The sequence below is a fragment of the Schistocerca americana genome, chromosome 8 (genome assembly GCF_021461395.2).
Source record: "Schistocerca americana isolate TAMUIC-IGC-003095 chromosome 8, iqSchAmer2.1, whole genome shotgun sequence".
Lineage (NCBI taxonomy): Eukaryota > Metazoa > Arthropoda > Insecta > Orthoptera > Acrididae > Schistocerca > Schistocerca americana.
Window position 1 is genome coordinate 481,531,355 of NC_060126.1, and position 19,524 is coordinate 481,550,878.

Consider the following 19,524-nt stretch of genomic DNA (forward strand, 5'->3'; position numbering starts at 1 on the left):
GGGATGCTGCCCTAGCAGACAGCCTACGCAAACCTGTGGGCCTAAAGACACTGCCAGGTGCCCTTACTACGAAAACTACCCATTTTACTTATTTACAATAAAGTCACTCATCCAGCAAATTTTCTTTTGGTAATTGACTGCAAAGTGGACAATATTTTTGCAACAGATCCTTTTCATGCAGTTGGATTAATGCCTCATGAAACAGTACATGCCATGAAATCCAAAGGACCTTTCAGCCCCTTAAAGTAAGTTTTTCTGTGATAAATAAGCTGGTTTAGGAAAGATAACATGATTCAAAGCTCACATCACCCTTAAGGTGTTAGCTGTCCTGTGATCCTTCAAAGCTCAACCAGCAACTCTGGCTGTAACTGAGATCCTAAAAACGGGACTGGACAGACTCGCTAGTGGGGATGTGTTTAATTCTTATTCCCCACAATCAATGGGTAAAAACAGACAAATCCAACAGCACTTAAAGACTTTTTGCTGACTTCAAAGAGATAGTAAATACACAAGTGGGTGTGGAAACTTGGAGATGGTAGCGGTACGTCTGCCAGCTGTGCATGTTGTCACCAAGGCCTCTCCCTTCTGAGTAGGCAACCTGGTGCATGCCAAGAAGCTCGGACACCAGCCAACCTGGATCTATGGGGTGATCCCCACCCATCAAGTATCCATGACAACCCATAGCCTCCACCCATGAACTTTGGCAGCACCACGAAAATTAACTTCTCCTCCATCCTGGTCAGCAGCTGTATGATGACCTTCAGGTCCCATGGTGACTCAGCAACTTCCATCAATATTGCCTGCCCCGCCTTTCCCAATAATGTCCACATACAGTGATCCAGTGCCTCTGCCTCTGATGGTGGCTGCACCTACAGATCATGCATTCTTCTACTATTACAGTAACTGCCATAAGGGGGATGGGAGGGATGAAGGCGAGGGGGGGGGGGGGCATGTGGAAGAGAACTTGATGATGAGTACTCAAAGCATTGCCTATGTCATGGACTCCTGTAGAGTGCACAGATCAGACCTCAGTATCCCCACTGTGTGCATACCATGAAGTGAGAGATTTGAAAGTCACCTGATCTTACAACTTATTTTACACACATGGTACATTTCTGGACATGGCTTCCTTATCAAAACTTTATAAACTAAATCCCCCTACACCCCATAAAAGCATATTATATAAATTACGAAACACCCTGTATGTCTCTTGTAAATGAACTGGGGTGAGTCCCCTCTAGTTTTGTGTGCAAGCCCCTTTGACAAAGCAGTAAATGTTGTTTGTTAATGTACAAGATGGAAGGAATGGAAGAACAGTGTCTTCAAAATTTAAGAGTCAACAGCACAACATCTTTTCATTTCTAATCATCTTACCTGTTGAGATGCTACTGGCTGTGCTTTTCAGACTATCCAAGCGTTTTAATTTGACAAGTTTCTTGTTCATTCTTTCCAGTTCATCAATTCTTGTTTCAAGATTATCAGTGACTTTGCACAGTTCCTTCACAGCACCGACATTTTCCATAAAGATGCGTTCCTGTGCCAGACATAAATGTGTAATCAGCATGTCTTAGCAGTACACATTACCCTATTAAGTGAGTTGCAAATCGAGAAAAATCTGTTATGACTACACTGAACTTATGTCTGATGTTTACCTTGTTTACAACAAGAAAGTTTTCAATACGTTGCCCTGAAGGGAGAACAATGTCCCCAGCCGGTCGGACTGCATCTGGTATTACTTGCTGCACCTCTTGAGCAATGACACCAGTATCAACTACAGGTGTACAGCTTGTTACATCTAATCCTGTAAGGCCAGCATGCTGAGCAAATTCTGGTGCTACACAATATCTCACTACTCTAAGCTGCTTCACATTGTGGAGTTGTTTACGAGTATCACACTGAAATAGAAAAAAAAAGGAGAAGAAACAGATTAACAGTCTGTGGCACTAAAATATATGGTTTAATCATAGCAAGGAAATATGCAGTGAAATTGAGATGGCTTATAATGACATGAAATATGTTAGTTAATGGCATTTCAATTCTAAAGAATACATAAACATTGTATACTTTTAACACTATGTTGATTAAAAAAAAAAAAAAAAAAAACTCGATTTGAACAGGTCTCGGAAGACCCTAACAGTACTGACCAACTGCCATGCCATCCTCAGCCTATAAGCATCACTGGATGCAGATAAGGTGAGGTGTGTGGCCAACACACCACTCTACTGGCCATTTTCAGTCTTTGTGACTGGAGCCGCTGCTTCTCAATCAAACAGCCCTTCAATTTGACTCATAAGGGCTGAGGGTACCCTGCTGGCTAACAGTTCTTGGCAGACTGGACGGCCGTCCATCCAAGTGCTAGCCAAGTCCGACAGTGCTTAAATTCGGTGATCTGATGGGAACCAGTGGTACCATTGCGGCAAGGGCATTGGCTATGCTGATTATAGTACAGTAAAAATATAAAACTCAGCATAATAAGCAATATAACGCAAATGAGGCATATGCTTGGTTTAGAAAGTGTTTAAATATCTCAATGGAAGAAAGTGAAGACTGCTGTCATAAAACAATGTTGTGTGTTTTGCTTGAGAGTTGTTCAACTTTTGTAATAAATGAAGAGTTCTATTTTCTGAAGGCAATGGCACACAAGCTCTTTATAAAGATGTGGAATCTAGAGATCTGAGATCTGCTTTCTCCATGTGTTAATTTTTCAGGTCTGCTTTCGTTGTGATGTTTTCAGTGGGTGTAATGAGATTTTACTTTCATATTACTCATAGAGGTCTTGTTATGTAACAAGGATGCATGACAGACAAAAAAACAACATAAATTCAGAAATAAGAGGGATTGAAATGAGGGTTTTTTTCCTATGAGACTATGCCATAAAGTACAGGATAAAAGCATATACAACAATAGCTATCTTTTATTTTTAGATTTATAGTTCACTGCAAAAAAATTATTCACAAATCTATAAAAAATTTGCTCTAAATGTAGAATCTACAGCTGATTATTCAAGTGAATTATTCTACATATTTCAGCTACAGGAGGCATGATACATAATATAAAACTAGTAAATATCACTGTATGCTAGGTCTTACAAATAATAATATTTGCAAAAATGTCAACACACAGTCCAAGTAAATCCAGACTCCGGGGATGATCAGAACACTGCATCAGAAATAAATGAGTGAGATGGAGACAGAAGACCAACCCCACCCAAAGGCCTACAAAGATCAATGTGATGTCATGCACAGCCAGTAAAGAGATATCAAATAAGGAAGAAACATAAAAGCAAGCAACAGCAAGCCTCATAGTTATCAAAGAAATGGAAGAGAATGATCAGAATCTTGTGAATGGGTTTCTTACCCCACGGCATTTTAGCTCATACAGGGCATACAGTATCAGTAATTTTTGTACAAAATTTCTTTAAAGAAATATTCAAACTAGCTGAGTATTCGGCATTGCCTGGTATGTATTTATTTCAATTATATTGGTCCATTTTCTTCTTCCCTCTATCTGTTTCTTTGTAAGTTACTTAGTGCTCTTGTTCTCAAATACTGAATGAATAAAATCTGGTTATTCATGTATCATAGCCTACACTTCTTTTTCACCCCTACCCCCATCCCTTTGATAGACAGGTTTTTCTTACCTCCACAGCAATTCTTTCCAGACAGTGATGCCACGTCTGGCTGAAATTGGTCCAGTTGTTTTGGAGGAGATGAAGAACATACATACACATGTATATTTTTATAATATGTATGAATATCTTTTTTCCATGATCCAGTTTTGAGGAAATATAGTCCATATAGTGCCCCTTGCTATGCTGAAGTTACCAGTGGAAGCCCCACAGTTTTGGAGATTAACGTGTTCGAAGACAAACAGATAGACGTGAGAGTTTTACAGATTTATTATTAGTATTGATTTATGGTTCGTGCAAACCACGTACGCTTAAAAATTTGACCCCGGTAATAATTGTTTGTGTTATGATTGACATAGCTTACTTGAAAGTCCTCATTTCTTTTTTTCTAAAGAACACCTTATCTTCAATGAAACTTACACAACTACAAAACTATCTTCGCTCAAAATTTTGAAACTGAGATTGTTTGAGTCTGATAAAGTTTGATCAATTTTGTTCCCTTCAAAGTAATGCCCATCAGGTATAATACACTTTTGCCAGCACTTCTTCCAATCTTGAAAGCACTTCTGGAACTCACTTTTCATAAAGGTATTCAGCTCCTTCAATGATTCTGTTTTTATCTTGTCAATGGTGGCAAAATGACATCCTTTTATGGTACTCTTCAGTTTCGGAAATAGAAAGAAGTCACAGGGGGCCATGTCTGGCAAATACAGTGGTTGATACAACATAACGGTTTTATTTTTTGCCAAAAAAAAACATGAACAAGCATTGAGGTGTCACCAGGAGAATTATAAAGCTGCGATTTCCATGCATGGTTTTGCCACAATTCTGGTAGTTTTCTTTGGACTGCTTCATGCAAATGGTCCATAACTTCCAGGTAGTATTCCTTACTGGCCGTATGAACATAATGTAGGAAATCATGATGTACTATCCCATTGCAGTTAAAGAAAACAGTGGGAAGAACCTTCACATGTGATTGAACTTGAATTTTTTAAGACTTGGCTCTCTATGGAGTTTTCATTGGGTTATTGGGCCTTGGTTTCAACGTCATATCTGTATACCCATGTTTCATCACCTTTTACAACCTTCTTTAGAAGTTCTGGATTTGTTGTTGACTTCATTCATGAATTCCTGAGTGATGTCTATGTGACATCATTTGTGGTCTAAATTCAACAATTTTGGAACAAAATTTTCTGCTTTGTGTTTCATGCCAAAATAAATAAATAAATAATAAATATATTATTAATAATAATGAATTGCTTGGCATAAGCCAAAGGGTATGCTGACAACATTAGCAACCTTTCTGATAGTGATTCGGGCAGTTTTCCAGAACCATTTACTTTACTTCTTCCAAATTTTCATCAGTAACTGATATATAGGCATTCAAGGCAGTTGTTGTCTTCTGCATCTTCTTGACCCTCTCGGAAATGCTTATACTACTCGTAAACTCTTGTCTTACTCATAGTAGATTCTCCAAAAGTGATAGTCAACATTTCCAATGCGGTGTGACACATTATTCTATTTTTCAAGCAAAATGTTATGCAAATTCTTTAATCCATCTTTTTCGAAAGCAAAAATTCACTGAGCACTCGAAAACACATGTAATCTTTTCAACTGTTGACAAACTAAATACTCAAAACAGATGAAAATGCAAGCATACATCAGGAACACCTGTACCAAAAAGAAAAAAAAATCTTCAAAATTGGATGTATAAAGCATGCAAAATTAAAAAATTCCCATTACATTTTGATCACACTTCATATGCATAAAATGTAGAATGATATCAAAGTCTATGACATTACTCTGACTTCAGTTTTTTTAATATACCCAAAAGACATTTCATTGTTAATTTGTGTTTAATTCAACATTCTGTAACACGAACCTCCTGTACACTTTCCTTGACCCTCTGATCACTGGGCTGCATGATGTGGCCAGTAACTTTAAGATTTCCATACACGACCAGAGCCTCATCTGGCCGATCTGTGTTGATGCCCACACGACCTGTGTGGAAGACTGAGTCTGGCGTGTGGCCCTTCTGCCAGCTCAACTCCACGTCGCTCTCAAACTGGCCAGGGTTTGAGGCCTGGAACAGAAAAGCCTAGTGTCTTCAGGTAGACTGCTCTTTCACCAAACATTTAGACATAAATGTAACTATATGTAAAAGAGGAAAACTACAATTAAAATAATATGTAGAAAAAATAAAAGAATACCAAGTATAATCAATCACTTGGGAGGAAAAAATAATGTAATGAAGTAAGCTATCTGGTATTTGGACATGATTTTGCTGTAGTTTTGACTCCGAAAAATCTATTAAACATAGATAAAAAAGGCAATCTGTTGGAAAAGATAGCCAACAGAGCAGATTTAAGAACCTCTGCAGTGAAAAAGGAGGTTTTCACTAACATAACGAGGCACCAAAGTTTTTACTAATAGACATTGGTGAAATAGAAAAGATTACAAAGGTTAAGTATTTAGGAAACATAATTCAAGAAAACTGCTCAGAAAAATCTGTGTGGATGAAAGGATACATGAACTGGAAAGAGCAAACAATGGGCTATAAAAAAGAATGTTCACAATAAAAAGTGCATATCAAAAAGTGCAGAAACATCACATTAATGGATAGCAGCAAAACTACAATACTAGCGCCTAACAATGAATTATAAATGAGACAAACCAGAAGTATTGGACAGAAGAATTACAAAGATACTTTTAGGTTCAATAAGAAGCACAGAAGACTGGAAATTATGAGGCAATGATGAAATATAACAAAATGTAGAGAAAATAACAGAAACAATAAGAAAAAGAAAACATATTTTTTGACACAAGCGTGTGTGTGTGTGTTCTATTTCATAAGGAGATATTTTTGTCTGAAAGCTTAAATGTTTAGCATTCTTTTCATTGTTCCTGGCTCTAACTCAACATCTCTGTATCTTGTGAGCAGAAATCTATCCTTTCCATACTGAGGAAAGATATTGTCCAATAGCTTAGCCTACTTTAAAATGTGTCTACCTGCCACTCTTTGTCTGAGTAGCAGTCTACCCAATTTCATTGTTGATACTGATATTTTTGTGACATTTACACTGAATGAATGACAAGATGGGAAGACATAAGCAACTCTGAACAATAAATTAACAAGAAGCTGAACCTGGAAGGTTCTGAAAGGTACTAAACATAACAGAATAAGAACCAGTGAATTTTTGTCAGAGGGAAAGTGTTAAGCTTTACAGGGATTCCAGGATCAAATGTGAAGTCATCTGAAGATAGGAATAAAAGATACCATAAAAGCATGTGGTCTTCAGATGGCCGTAAGGAGAAGGTGGGGGAGGGTGGGGGATAGACAGAGGTACTGTCCAAATTTTGAATAGCACCCACATTCAAGTGATACATAAAACAACTGAAAAATTTATAGCCATGAGGCATAATAGCCAGTGACTTAGCCATTCTTGCATGGAAATTCAGTATCAAATATTAGAACACTGATGATAAATCACAGCTTATGAGGACACTAGTAAGAGACTATAGCAGTTCATGCCTCCATTTCTTTTTTAAATGGCCTCAATACTGTGGCATAAAATTAACATGAAGGTGATTCAAATGTAAATGGTAATTATTTTTATATATTTATCGATTAATCATTTGCACAACTAAAACTTCCAGTTGCTCCATTAAATTTCGGGAATGCAGCCGCATAAATTCTGCTTCTTCTTCTAATATTTCGGCTGTATATCTTTCAGCCATCTTCAGAGAGAGCCGTACGACTGACGCTCCAGCGCTCGCTCCATCCTTTTAAACTCGCGGACCGCGCCACTGCGCATGCGGCCACAGATGAACAAGGCGCCAGTGATGTTGATCGGCGGCAAAGACGTAACATATGCATGAGTTACGTCTGTGGCTGCGCATCCGATCCATGCTGGGAGATCGATGTATTACTGGGAGCTGAACTGTAGCGACGTCTTTGTAAGTTCAATATTGAAAGTGCCGGATTCCATGATCTATCTAATGTGAAACCACTGTCTCTATTAATTAAATTCTTTGCCAAGTGGATTCCAATGGCCTCTTTTACTACGGAGTCCCAGAAAGATGAAACAGAAGTCAGAATTTCGACATTTTCATATACCATAGAGTGACCTGATTCAATACAATGCTCTGCCACGGCCGATTTACTGGGTTGTAAGAGCCGAGTGTACCTGCGATGTTCCGTACACCTCTCTTGGACTGTACGATTCGTTTGTCCGATATATGAAAGGCCACATTCACATGGTATTTTGTAAACTCCAGGTTTGCGGAGTAGTAAGTCATCTTTAACGGAACCCAGGAGTGCAGCCGTCTTCGCCGGTGGACGAAAAATCACTTTTACTTTATGAAACTTCCTGGCAGATTAAAACTGTGTGCCCGACCGAGACTCGAACTCGGGACCTTTGCCTTTCGCGGGCAAGTGCTCTACCAACTGAGCTACCGAAGCACGACTCACGCCCGGTACTCACAGCTTTACTTCTGCCAGTACCTCGTCTCCCACCTTCCAAACTTTACAGAAGCTCTTCTGCGAACCTTGCAGAACTAGCACTCCTGAAAGAAAGGATATTGCGGAGTGAGAATCTCATTCTGGAAACTTTTACTTTATGTTTAGTGAGGAGATTTTAGCTATGTTTCACCATGTGATGACCTCCACATACTTTTTATTTAATAACGACTTTTTTGAACAGACTGACGGTGTTGCCATGGGTAGTCCTTTGTCACCCTTGGTGGCCAATTTATTTATGGAGGATTTCGAGGAGAAGGCCCTGGAGTCTGCTAGTTTGAAGCCTACAGTTTTTTGGAGGTACGTTGACGACACCTTTGTAGTGGCCCCATGGCGAGGACAAATTGCAGGACTTCTTAAACCATCTGAATTCCATCCATGGACAAATTCAGTTTACAATGGAAGTGGAAAACGAGGGATGTCTTCCATTTTTGGATGTCTTGGTTCGGCGTAAAGAAGATGGCACTCTGGGTCATGCAGTATATCGGAAACCGACCCATACGGACTTATATTTACATGCAAATAGCTGTCACCATCCTTCGCAGACGAGTAGTGTTCTAAGAACTTTGGTACACCGAGCACACGTCATATCTGATGAAAGTAGTTTAAAAAACGAACTTTTACATTTGAAGAGAGTTTTTGAGGACAACGGGTATTCTCCACAACAGATATGTAAGGCACTACAAATAAAACCTTAGGTGTCCGTAAGGAATGCAGAAGATGACGAGGAAACATTTAAATCCATGGCTGTCCTGCCGTATGTGGGAAGCCTTTCATCCAAAATAGGACGGATCCTCACTAAACATAAAGTAAAAGTGATTTTTCGTCCACCGGCGAAGACGGCTGCACTCCTGGGTTCCGTTAAAGATGACTTACTACTCTGCAAACCTGGAGTTTACAAAATACCATGTGAATGTGGCCTTTCATATATCGGACAAACGAATCGTACAGTCCAAGAGAGGTGTACGGAACATCGCAGGTACACTCGGCTCTTACAACCCAGTAAATCGGCCGTGGCAGAGCATTGTATTGATTCAGGTCACTCTATGGTATATGAAAATGTCGAAATTCTGACTTCTGTTTCATCTTTCTGGGACTCCGTAGTAAAAGAGGCCATTGAAATCCGCTTGGCGAAGAATTTAATTAATAGAGACAGTGGTTTCACATTAGATAGATCATGGAATCCGGCACTTTCAATATTGAACTTACAAAGACGTCGCTACAGTTCAGCTCCCAGTAATACATCGATCTCCCAGCATGGATCGAATGCGCAGCCACAGACGTAACTCATGCATATGTTACGTCTTTGCTGCCGATCAACATCACTGGCGCCTTGTTCATCTGTGGCCGCATGCGCAGTGGCGCGGTCCGCGAGTTTAAAAGGATGGAGCGAGCGCTGGAGCGTCAGTCGTACGGCTCTCTCTGAAGATGGCTGAAAGATATACAGCCAAAATATTAGAAGAAGAAGCAGAATTTATGCGGCTGCATTCCCGAAATTTAATGGAGCAGTCTTTGCACCGCGAAAACCTGAAGATTCACAAAACTTCCAGTTCTTCTCTACACAGCCTCCTGCTTTACATACTTTTGCCAATGTTTTGGAAACGGTTTTCCTTGTCCATTAAATGTTAGAGGGTGTGTCACCAACCAATGTCTTCATTGTTTTTTAATCATTCGCCTCCAAGTGATTCTTTCAGGGATGCAAACAAGAAAATAGTTGGGTGGCGGGGGGGGGAGGAAAATGACAAATATGGACTATACCAAATTGGTCTAGGGTTTCCCAGCACACGTCCTCCAATTTATCCCTTGTCAAATTCACAGTGTGAGGCTTGGCATTGCTATGGAGGAGGAGGAGGATGACATCTGTCAAGTGCATTCCTTGTCTTTTTTTCTTTTTTCTGACGTTAACAACTGGCAGTAGTAAGCTGCATTCACTGCACATAGTAAAAAAAAAAAAAAAAAAAAAATCTTTTCCGAGTGAGATGCAGGTTTTGGCCTTCATGGGGCAACCTTCAACCTGTCTTTGCCACTCCTTATTCATCATTTTGGATTCTGGAGTCTAATGGTGGACCCATGTCTCATTGCATTGATTATGTACTTCAAAAAATCCTCCCCTTCTTGCCAGAATTGATTCAGAAGCCTTTCTCAGATTTTCAACCGGACCTGTTTTTGCTGTTTCGTTAAGAACTTAGGAACCCATCAAGCACTAATATTTTAATGCTAAGCTGTTCACTGATAATGGCATGAGCACTCCCAGTGCCGATACCCACCTCTCCTGGAATGTTGTCAACAGTGCACTGGCGATCACCTTCAATAAACTCTTGAACAACACAGATGTTGTCATCTGTGAGAATTGACCTTGCAGGAAGAGAAAGACACACATTTTCTATTCTCTGGCACCCTTAAATAGTCTGGCCCAAGTTAACACTTGGTTCAGGGGTGGTGTAGCATCCCCAAACTGTGCCTTCAAACAAGCTAAAATTTCTGAGGATTTAACCCCTTCACAGGTTAAAAACTTTATGATAATACATTGCACAACAGGCAAAGAGAGCTCTTGTTTACTTATGACTGTACTGAGACCATAACAAAGTGCAGCAGCAAACAAAGTTGGTTTCCCTTCCCTAACACACTGACCTTCAACCCCCCACTCCACTGCCCTGCTCGGAACTGCTTGTCGTGGTACACTGGTGCACCTCCCATTTATATTTGAATCACCCTTGTACAGATGCTGCCATAAAACATACAAAGCCTCAAAAGTGAGAAGATTTTCCTCGCAACCCGAAAAAAACTTGACAAAATAAAGATTTTTGTAGTGTGGAGGAGTGCATGAGCACATAGTAAGCTGAAGTTGCTTGTTCATCTTTGACTAACGAATTTTGTTTATCGTTTTAAGAGAAACTGAAGTAGTATTAGCCTCAATTTTTGTATTATGAGACTCAAGCACAATTAAAAACAATAATCTATGACAAAATGTTGCATTTTTAAAACCTGTGGTAGCTCTGGTGTAAGAACTTATGCTATCTACATATGCTATGTATTGTAAACCATTATTATTATTATATATCATTGTCCATTGTAAAAACTACTTCTATATACGATTATGTGTATACTATGTTCACATTATCTAACTTGTAAACACAAAGACTTATCCTATGTCACAAGTACCTACTGGTTTCAAATTTAATTTACAGGAAAAATAAAATGACAGTCACAGTGTAGTTCAAAGTTGAAATAATGGATTATGAGTGTACTCCTCTTCTTCTACTTCCTTTATAACTGTAGTTTTTCTTAAACACATTTTCAATTAGCAGTAGCAAGTAATTTTCATTTGATTCCCTGCTGTACATCAAAAAAATTTCATTCACTGAAAAAATTAATACTACAAATGAAAAAATATATATTATCTACAAACTGATAATCTGACAACATATTCAGAAAGCATCTGAATTTTAAAACTTCATGTAGTTTTACATAAATAATTTTTATAATTGAATAAATATTATGTAATTTCAGAGTTGCATGGTTACCCTGACAATGATGCGTTCTGATGAATGGGAAATGATTGGGTAATTGGCACCATCAGCAGTGTGTGCATGCAAGCCCACCACGAGGTAGAAATACCGTTGATCTGGGTTTGGCTTTCCTTTCTTGCGCATGTTGTTGGATGTAGTTTCACTGAAGTGCAACCGACCAACAGTCATTTTGTTCTGCTTTCCCCCCTGCAGGTCAAACCTGCACAGAAATGGAAAGCTGTCTCCTCACTTCCAAATGCTCAAAACTGAATCAATTTTGTCAACTAGATTTAAGTGTTAGTATATTTCTGTATGTTAGCCACACAAAATAGGTTCAGATCAAAAGCAAAAGGAATGTAAAAATGAGTGAAATATGGTGCTAATAAATGTATATCTACAGATACGAGTATATATATACAGATGGTCCAATTTATATTTCACACTAAGAGTAGCAACCAGTGATTAATTACTTAATTTTCTATTCAAAGTGGAAATATGATTTATTATTATTATTATTATTATTATTATTATTATTACACAATATTGACATTTGTGAATAGAAATGAAAAGTTATAAACGGATCAGGGAAATACTGTGTGGTCGCAATTAAACTGATGGTTTTCTGAATGCTGCAGTATTTGCTGTATACATCGCAGAATGCTGAAACATTGTAGGTATGTGCATTACTCAGTGCACTCATGGAGTATTCTGGAAAGAAATAATACTTTCACTTTCGGCCAACAGATGAAAATATGGTGCTGTAAACAGTCCGAAAGTGAAATGTTTCCTGTTTTGATGTCAGTATGTTGTTTGTCACTTGCTGACACATGTTGATTACTTTTGAAGTATCTGTTGTCGTAAAGGGTTAAGAAGGTTGAAGTTTTCTTTATGAAATGCAATGGCTCTTGAGAAAAAAGACGGGGCATGGCTGTTAAAATCGTTTTATCAGAATGGCAGAAATAACAGCATCGCATTACAGGAATATTGGCAACAGAAACAGCTGTGAAGAGATCCCATGTCAATAAACAGGCGAAGGAATGTGATCAAGAAATTTGAAGAAACAAGTGAATTATGTGGTTAAGCAGCGAGAGGCAGGTGGCCGATTCCCATGGCAGCTGTTGATGAAGTTGTTGTGGCTGCAGTTGACCAAGTAGCACATGCCTCAAATTCTGCAGCCAGTGCTCACGCTGTGTCATGGGAATTGTCTCTCCCCTGGTCAACAGTTCAAAAGATTTTGTGGTGCATTTGATGCTGGTACCCCTACAAGACTCAGAATGTGCACCAAATGATACCCCAAGATAGGCTACTATTCTGTGACTTTGCTCTTTGTTTTTCGGCACACAAGGAAATGGATGACTTGCGGATAGGGAATATTTTTTGGATAGACAATGGCCATTTTACTCCGCACGGTACCATGAATACACAGAACGGTCACATATGGGGTTCTGTCCCACCACATGTTGTGCAGGAACATCTGCTGCACTCAGCTTATGTGGCTGTGAGGTGTTGTTCCACAAGCTCCTTGATTCTCAGACCATTTTTTTTCAAGGAAATGAGACTTCATAGACCTGTTATGTATACAATGGATATCATAATCATTTTCTTGGGCCTTTGTCCCACTTCAACAGGGTCGGCCCTGTTACTATCGATTTGGCAATGTTAGAGTCAGAGGGTGACTGGATGCCTTTCCTGTCACCATCCCGTACCCTCCGGGACAGAATTAGTGTACCCCAGCTGCCTGCATCTAGTGTAAGCCATGAAATAATGCAAACATTTTCAAATGTCTGCGAGTCATGTAACTGAGGTGGGACTTAGGGACTAGCCCAGTATTCACCTAGTGGTATGTGGAAAACCATCTAAAAACCACATCCAGGCCGGCCGGCACACCGGTCCTCGTCATTAATCCACTGGGCAGATTCGATCCAGAGCTAGTGCGCCTACCCGAGTCCAGGAAGCAGTGCATTAGCGCCCTCGGCTAACCTGGTGGGTTATGTGTACAGAGGATATCTGCACATTATAAGGACCTCCTTGCGCAACATGTAATTCTAGCTTTGCAAGAAGGCAACTGTGTCTACACCACTACTTTCATGCAAGATGGGGCAACACTACATATTGTTCCATAGAATTTTGGGTGTGTAGCCACATAAATTCAGTTTCTTCTTCTAATATATTGGCTGAACACCATCCAGCCAGCTTCAGAGTGAGCCGAGGTGACTGACGCTCCTGCACTTGCTCTGTCCTATTAAACTCGAGGACCGATCTACTGTGTATGTGGCCAAAGATACACAAGGTGCCAGAGACGTTGATAGGCGGCAAAGAGTAACATATGCATGGAAATTAAATCTATGGCTGCGCAGTTGATCCACATGGCGATATCGATGTGTCATGGAGAGCTGTACTGTCGCGACGAGTTTATGATTTAATTACGGAAATTGGCTTATTCCATGATTTGTACAAGCTGAAACCACTATCTCTATTAATTAAATTCATCACCATATTGCTGCCGGCCGGTGTGGCTGAGCAGTTCTAGGCGCTTTAGTCTGGAACCGTGTGACTGCGATGGTCACAGGTTCGAATCCTGCCTCGGGCATGGCTGTGTGTGATGTCCTCAGGTTAGTTAGGTTAAAATAGTTCTAAGTTCTAGGGGACTGATGACCTCAGAAGTTAAGTCCCATAGTGCTCAGAGCCATTTGAACCATTTAAATCATATTGCTTGCCAGGTGAAAGATTTGTCTCAAGAAACTTTTGGTAATGACTGAATCATCTCTAGGCAATTTCAAGATGTGTGGCCCTCCTGATTTCCCGATCTAAATCCATGTGAAAACTGGTTGTAGAGTGTCTGTCAGGGATATATCCAGACTCTTCAAGATCTGAAGGATAGCATATGATGACATGTTTCTCTGATTACACTGGATAGGTTGTGAGCACCTGTTGACTATACCATGTTACAGAGGCAGCATGTTGCTGAATCGGGAGACCATATCAAAGACATGTTGTAACTTGTGGCCATATCCTAATAAATGTGCAAGAACTCAGTTATCTGGTGTCTGATAATTCCTTTGCTTTACCTGAACCCCCACCACATTCTGGCTGCTTTCAGTGCCATATTTTCACCTGGTGGCAGAAAATCAAACCATTATTTCTTTCAGAATACTCTGTGAGCACACTGGTTGATGAACTAACCTACAATGTTCCAGCATCCTGCTCTGAACACTGCCACCTCGTACATTAACTACAATAACTTTACAAACTAAGGTCACAAAGACACACACAGAAGCAAATACATTCAGCCTTAAATTAAGTTTTCTCTTAAAATGAACAGACAAAGACAAAATAAAGAGAGGGAAAAGAAATAACAGAAAAGGAGGGGAGGGAGGTGGAGGAAAATAAAAACTGTATAATAGATAAATAATTTATTATTCATTTGGCCTAATATATCAATGAAAATAATCAATTTTTGATAAAAAATAGTGTAATTTGCAATTTTTTGGAGCTAGTGGCTCCTCCTCCTGGCAGAAGAGTGGAAGGGGAAGGAAGAGGGATGAAAGAGGACTGGTGAGGTTTAGGTAAAGGGGTAAAGTTCGGAACAGTCACACAGAACCATGGGTCAGGGCAACTTATCATATGGGATGATATTTCCTTCTCATCCCATCTGGTAAGTCTCCCCTGACCCATGGTTCTGTGTGATTTTTCCGAATTTTACCACTTTCCCTAAACCTCACCAGTCCTTTTCCTTCATCCCCCTTCATTCCCCCTCAACTCTTCTGCCAGAAGAAGGAGCCGCTGGCTCTGAAAGCTTGCTAATTTTAATACCTCTTGTATGATTATTCAGCTGGTATATTCAGAGTTGTGAGTACAACATAGTGATACAGGGTGTCCAGCGAAGGATCCCTGACTTCAAAATTCAACAACTCAGAAACTAATACCAACAGACGAATGCAACAACAGGTATGTTTATTGTGAATTGTATATAGAACTTATATTGAAGTTTCATAATAGTTCAAAAAGTTGCTTACAGATGGCACTGAACGCTGTGCAGCTCATACAGTATCTGCAAGCATAATTAAACTTGTCCAGTCACATCAAAGTCATTGCAAAATGTCCACCACTCATAGTACAGTGGTGGCATAAATGAACAATGAACTTTGCCATTACATCCTGCAGTGTCTCAACATAAACATATTCAGATGCCACGCAGATTGCCATTTCAAGCTTGTCCAGCATGGTGGGATGGTTCTAGTAGACAGTGCCTTTCAATGTGCACCACAGGTAGCCACAAGTAGTCAGATCAGGTGAATATGGAAGCTTGAATATGGAAGCCAGTCCATCCCTGTGCCAATAAATTTGAAATAATCCATTTCTTGAATTCATCAAGAAAGTGAACACCTGTTTAGTGCAATGTGTTCTGGCCCCACCTCGCATGAAGCACACAGTGTCCAGTCAATCCTCCAGTGCTAGCTGTGTGGTGACAAACAGGAATCATTTCTCACATAAAAAATGGGCCAATAATGCCTCCTCTGCATACACAGCCCAAACAGTAACTTTGGGAGAATACAGTGATATCGCTTCAAACAAATGGGGATTTTTGGCAACCCAAAATCACCAGTTTTGTTTATTCGATTCCATTTAGGTGCAAGTGTACTTCTGAAGCAGATACAGCCAACATCAAATCCTTCGTTATCTATCATTGTGAGACTCTGGTTTGCAAAGTCAGCCTTCTGTCACACAGCTTGTGAAGGCGTGGCCTGGTGGCTTTGGATCTTGAATGGAAACATATGTAGGCTCTGTCTCAGTAGTTTCTGCATGCTGAAATTCTTCAAACCAATCTCTGTAGCAATTCTTCATATGTGTTTCCTTGCATATTGCTGAATAATTCCACAAGCACATTTCTCCCTGGATCATCAGCTGTACTGCCTGTCATTGGTATTGCCAAAGAACTTGTGAATGGTTTTCTCATCGGGTCCTTTTGGAACATTGAATTGTGTTTGAAACCTGTGCCTTGTTGCTGTAGGACTGTGATATAGAATGTAGTATTTAAGTACCAGAAAAACACAGTGTTCAATGGAAAGCATTATTTCACATTCTTCCTTTGGTATGCTAACCTCCTTTCATGTTTTGACAGGGGAACTGATCGCTCTGAGCTGCAGGTTACTATTTATAGGACTACATACTGTGGTAAAGTGCCATTGTTAGCAGCTTTTCGAACTATTCTGAAATTTCTGTATAAAGTTCTTACAGCTTTCATAATAAACATACAAACTGTAGCACATGTCTATCAGTTTCAGTTTTCACTACATTTATGACCACATGCTGAAAAGAAATGCCTCCAAATTTTATAGTGGAATGCAAGAATTATAAATAAAGTGGAATGTAAGAATATTTACCTCAGCAGCAGAAAGAAACTTTGTTTTTAAGCAATAATTGTTCTGTGAAGCATGAAATGTCATCACACAGAAACAGTTATGCAGAGCTTCTAATCATACTTTTAAGTCTAGCAGTCATTTTGTATAATAATGGAAGAAACTTTTTCAAAGGCTGGTGGTGAAACATTGTGTTTGTATGTTAAAATGCAATACTTTTTGGTTTTAACCACTTTTTAAGTTCACAGCCTTTTTCTGATGTTTTGGATCTATATCATCATCATCATCATCTTGGACAGTTTCCAGCCTCTGGCCGGGTCTGTATGGAACATAGGCCTCTCCATCGTCTTCTGTCTTGCCACCATCTCTCCGTCTTCACCTTGGTCCAGTCTTCTCCTTTCTTCTGGATACATTCTTCTACTCCTTTCAGCCATCTGTCTCTTGGTCTTCCTCTTGGTCTCTTTCCTTTCAGTTTCATCTCATGTATCCTCCTGGGTATCCTCTTCTCCTCCATTCTCTTAACATGTCCATACCATGTCAGCCTTGATGTCTCTATCTCTTCCTGTAATGGTTCCACCTTCATTAACTCTCTGATCCTATCATTTCCTAACCTGACTATCTTTGTCACTCCAATAGCATTTCTCAAGAATTTCATCTCACTACCTTGTTCTTTGCTTTTCTCTCTTCCTTTCATAACCCAGGTTTCTGATGCGTATGTCAGGATCGGGACATAGTATGACTGGTATATAACCTTTTTACTGATTTGAGGTACATCCTTGATCCATATCAGGCTTCTGACACACTTCCAAAATGCTTCTGCTTTTCTCCCCCGCTCATTTACTTCTCTGTCGTTTTTTCCATCTTCCTGTATCAGGCTTCCTAGGCACTTGAAACTCTCCACTCTCCTCAATTGTTCCCCACCAATTGTTATTCCTGTTGTTCCTCTCTCCTTCTTTCTTGTTGTGATAATCAGCTCACTCTTACTTATACTAAATTTCATCCAATATTCTTGTACTGTTCCTTCCCGTACGTCCAACTGCTTTTGTACTTCCTCCTCCTTATTCCCCCAAATCATCAGATCATCTGCAAACACCATAGCTTTCATATTCCTTTCACCAATTGCTTGTGCTACTGTACTTATTATATCATCCATCACTACAATGAACAGTAATGGTGAAAGTGCACTTCCCTGCCTCAAGCCATTCTTCTGTTCAATCCAAGCTGATCTCTCTCCTCCCACTTTCACACAGCTCACACTTCCATGGTACATTTCCCTTATCCTCCAAATAATCTGTTTTGCTACTCCTCTGTTCTCCATGGCTTTCCACACTTTGCTTCTACATACACTATCATATGCTTTTCCAATGACCAGGAAAGACATTAGTAGATCTATTCCATATTCATAGTGCTGTTCCTGCAGTTGTCTTACAGCAAAAATTAGATCCACTGTGGACCTTCCTGTTCTGAAGCCATGTTGCTCTTCTCTCATTCTTCCTTCTAATTTTGCCTGAATTCGTGCTTCCAAAATTTTCTCAAAAATCTTTGCACAATGACTCATCAATGTTATCCCCTGATAGTTCTTCACTCTTTTCTATTTCCCTTCTTAAAGATTGGGACAATTATTCCCTTCTTCCAGTCTTCTGGGGTCATCTGTCTCCACACAATTTTCATTACTCGATATAGCCATTGTATCGTCACCTCTCCTGCTGCTTTCACCATCTCTACACTTAGCTCATCCAGACCTGGTGACTTCCCTCCCTTCATCTTTCCCAATGCCTCTTCCACTTCTCCCCATGTAAGGTCTTTTTCTATTTGCTGTTCCTCCTCTTGTCTCCTCGGCTTGTTCCTCCTCATCCAGGTTTCCGTTTGGGTTCAGGAATTCTTCAAAATACTCCTTCACTTGGATCTATATAGTGTTGCCAAATACACGGTTGATATACAGGATGATTATTAGTGAAGTTCCAGTTTCAAAATGCTGTAAAAAAAAGAACCATTGCTCACAATATCAGATTTGAATGGAATATTATCAAAGAATGGGCAAATGATGTGGAAACAACAAAAAATTTAACCAAAATTTTACCACTGCATGACACTGGAAGTAGCAGAATATTCTAAATAAAAGAAGCAGGATCTGGCTGTTCCTCAGTTTGTACCTGAGATTGCTTTCAATGACTGTCTCAATGCAGGATCATGTGCTGTTGTTAAAGCTCTTTTATAAGAATGATGACTGTATGCTAGTAGGTGTGCAGAAGTTCCACACATGGAAGGGTATAAAAAAGGTGTTGCCTGCCAAGGGTCTGGAGAAAATGATTATGAAAATCAAAAGCACAGCTTCATTTGAAGTGCAATGTGGCAGAGGGAGGAAAACAATTGATCTGATGTAAGTACATGTGATCACAGCATTGCAGAAGAGGTTGAGCAGTGGTGTGCTAACATGCCATGCACAGTAATTGCCTGAGATTTGCCTGTGAGCAGGGTGCATAAAACTGAAGGGAACATCTTGCATTG

The 19,524-nt window shown here is 39.7% G+C and overlaps 1 protein-coding gene across 6 annotated transcripts in view; it reads right to left on the reverse strand.

The window, feature by feature from the left end:
* Positions 1-19,524, reverse strand: part of LOC124544921 (myelin regulatory factor) — a 343,973-nt gene that overhangs the window by 63,751 nt on the left and 260,698 nt on the right. For 3 of the 6 annotated variants that reach the window (XM_047123662.1, XM_047123661.1, XM_047123666.1), the window contains 4 exons: positions 11,672-11,894; positions 5,511-5,726; positions 1,653-1,895; positions 1,375-1,534 (listed from right to left, as the gene is read on the reverse strand). In XM_047123662.1, the coding sequence (XP_046979618.1) occupies positions 1,375-1,534; positions 1,653-1,895; positions 5,511-5,726; positions 11,672-11,894 (842 nt within the window). The remainder of the gene's footprint in view (positions 1-1,374; positions 1,535-1,652; positions 1,896-5,510; positions 5,727-11,671; positions 11,895-19,524) is intronic. The other 3 variants (XM_047123663.1, XM_047123664.1, XM_047123665.1) reach the window with 3 other exon arrangements.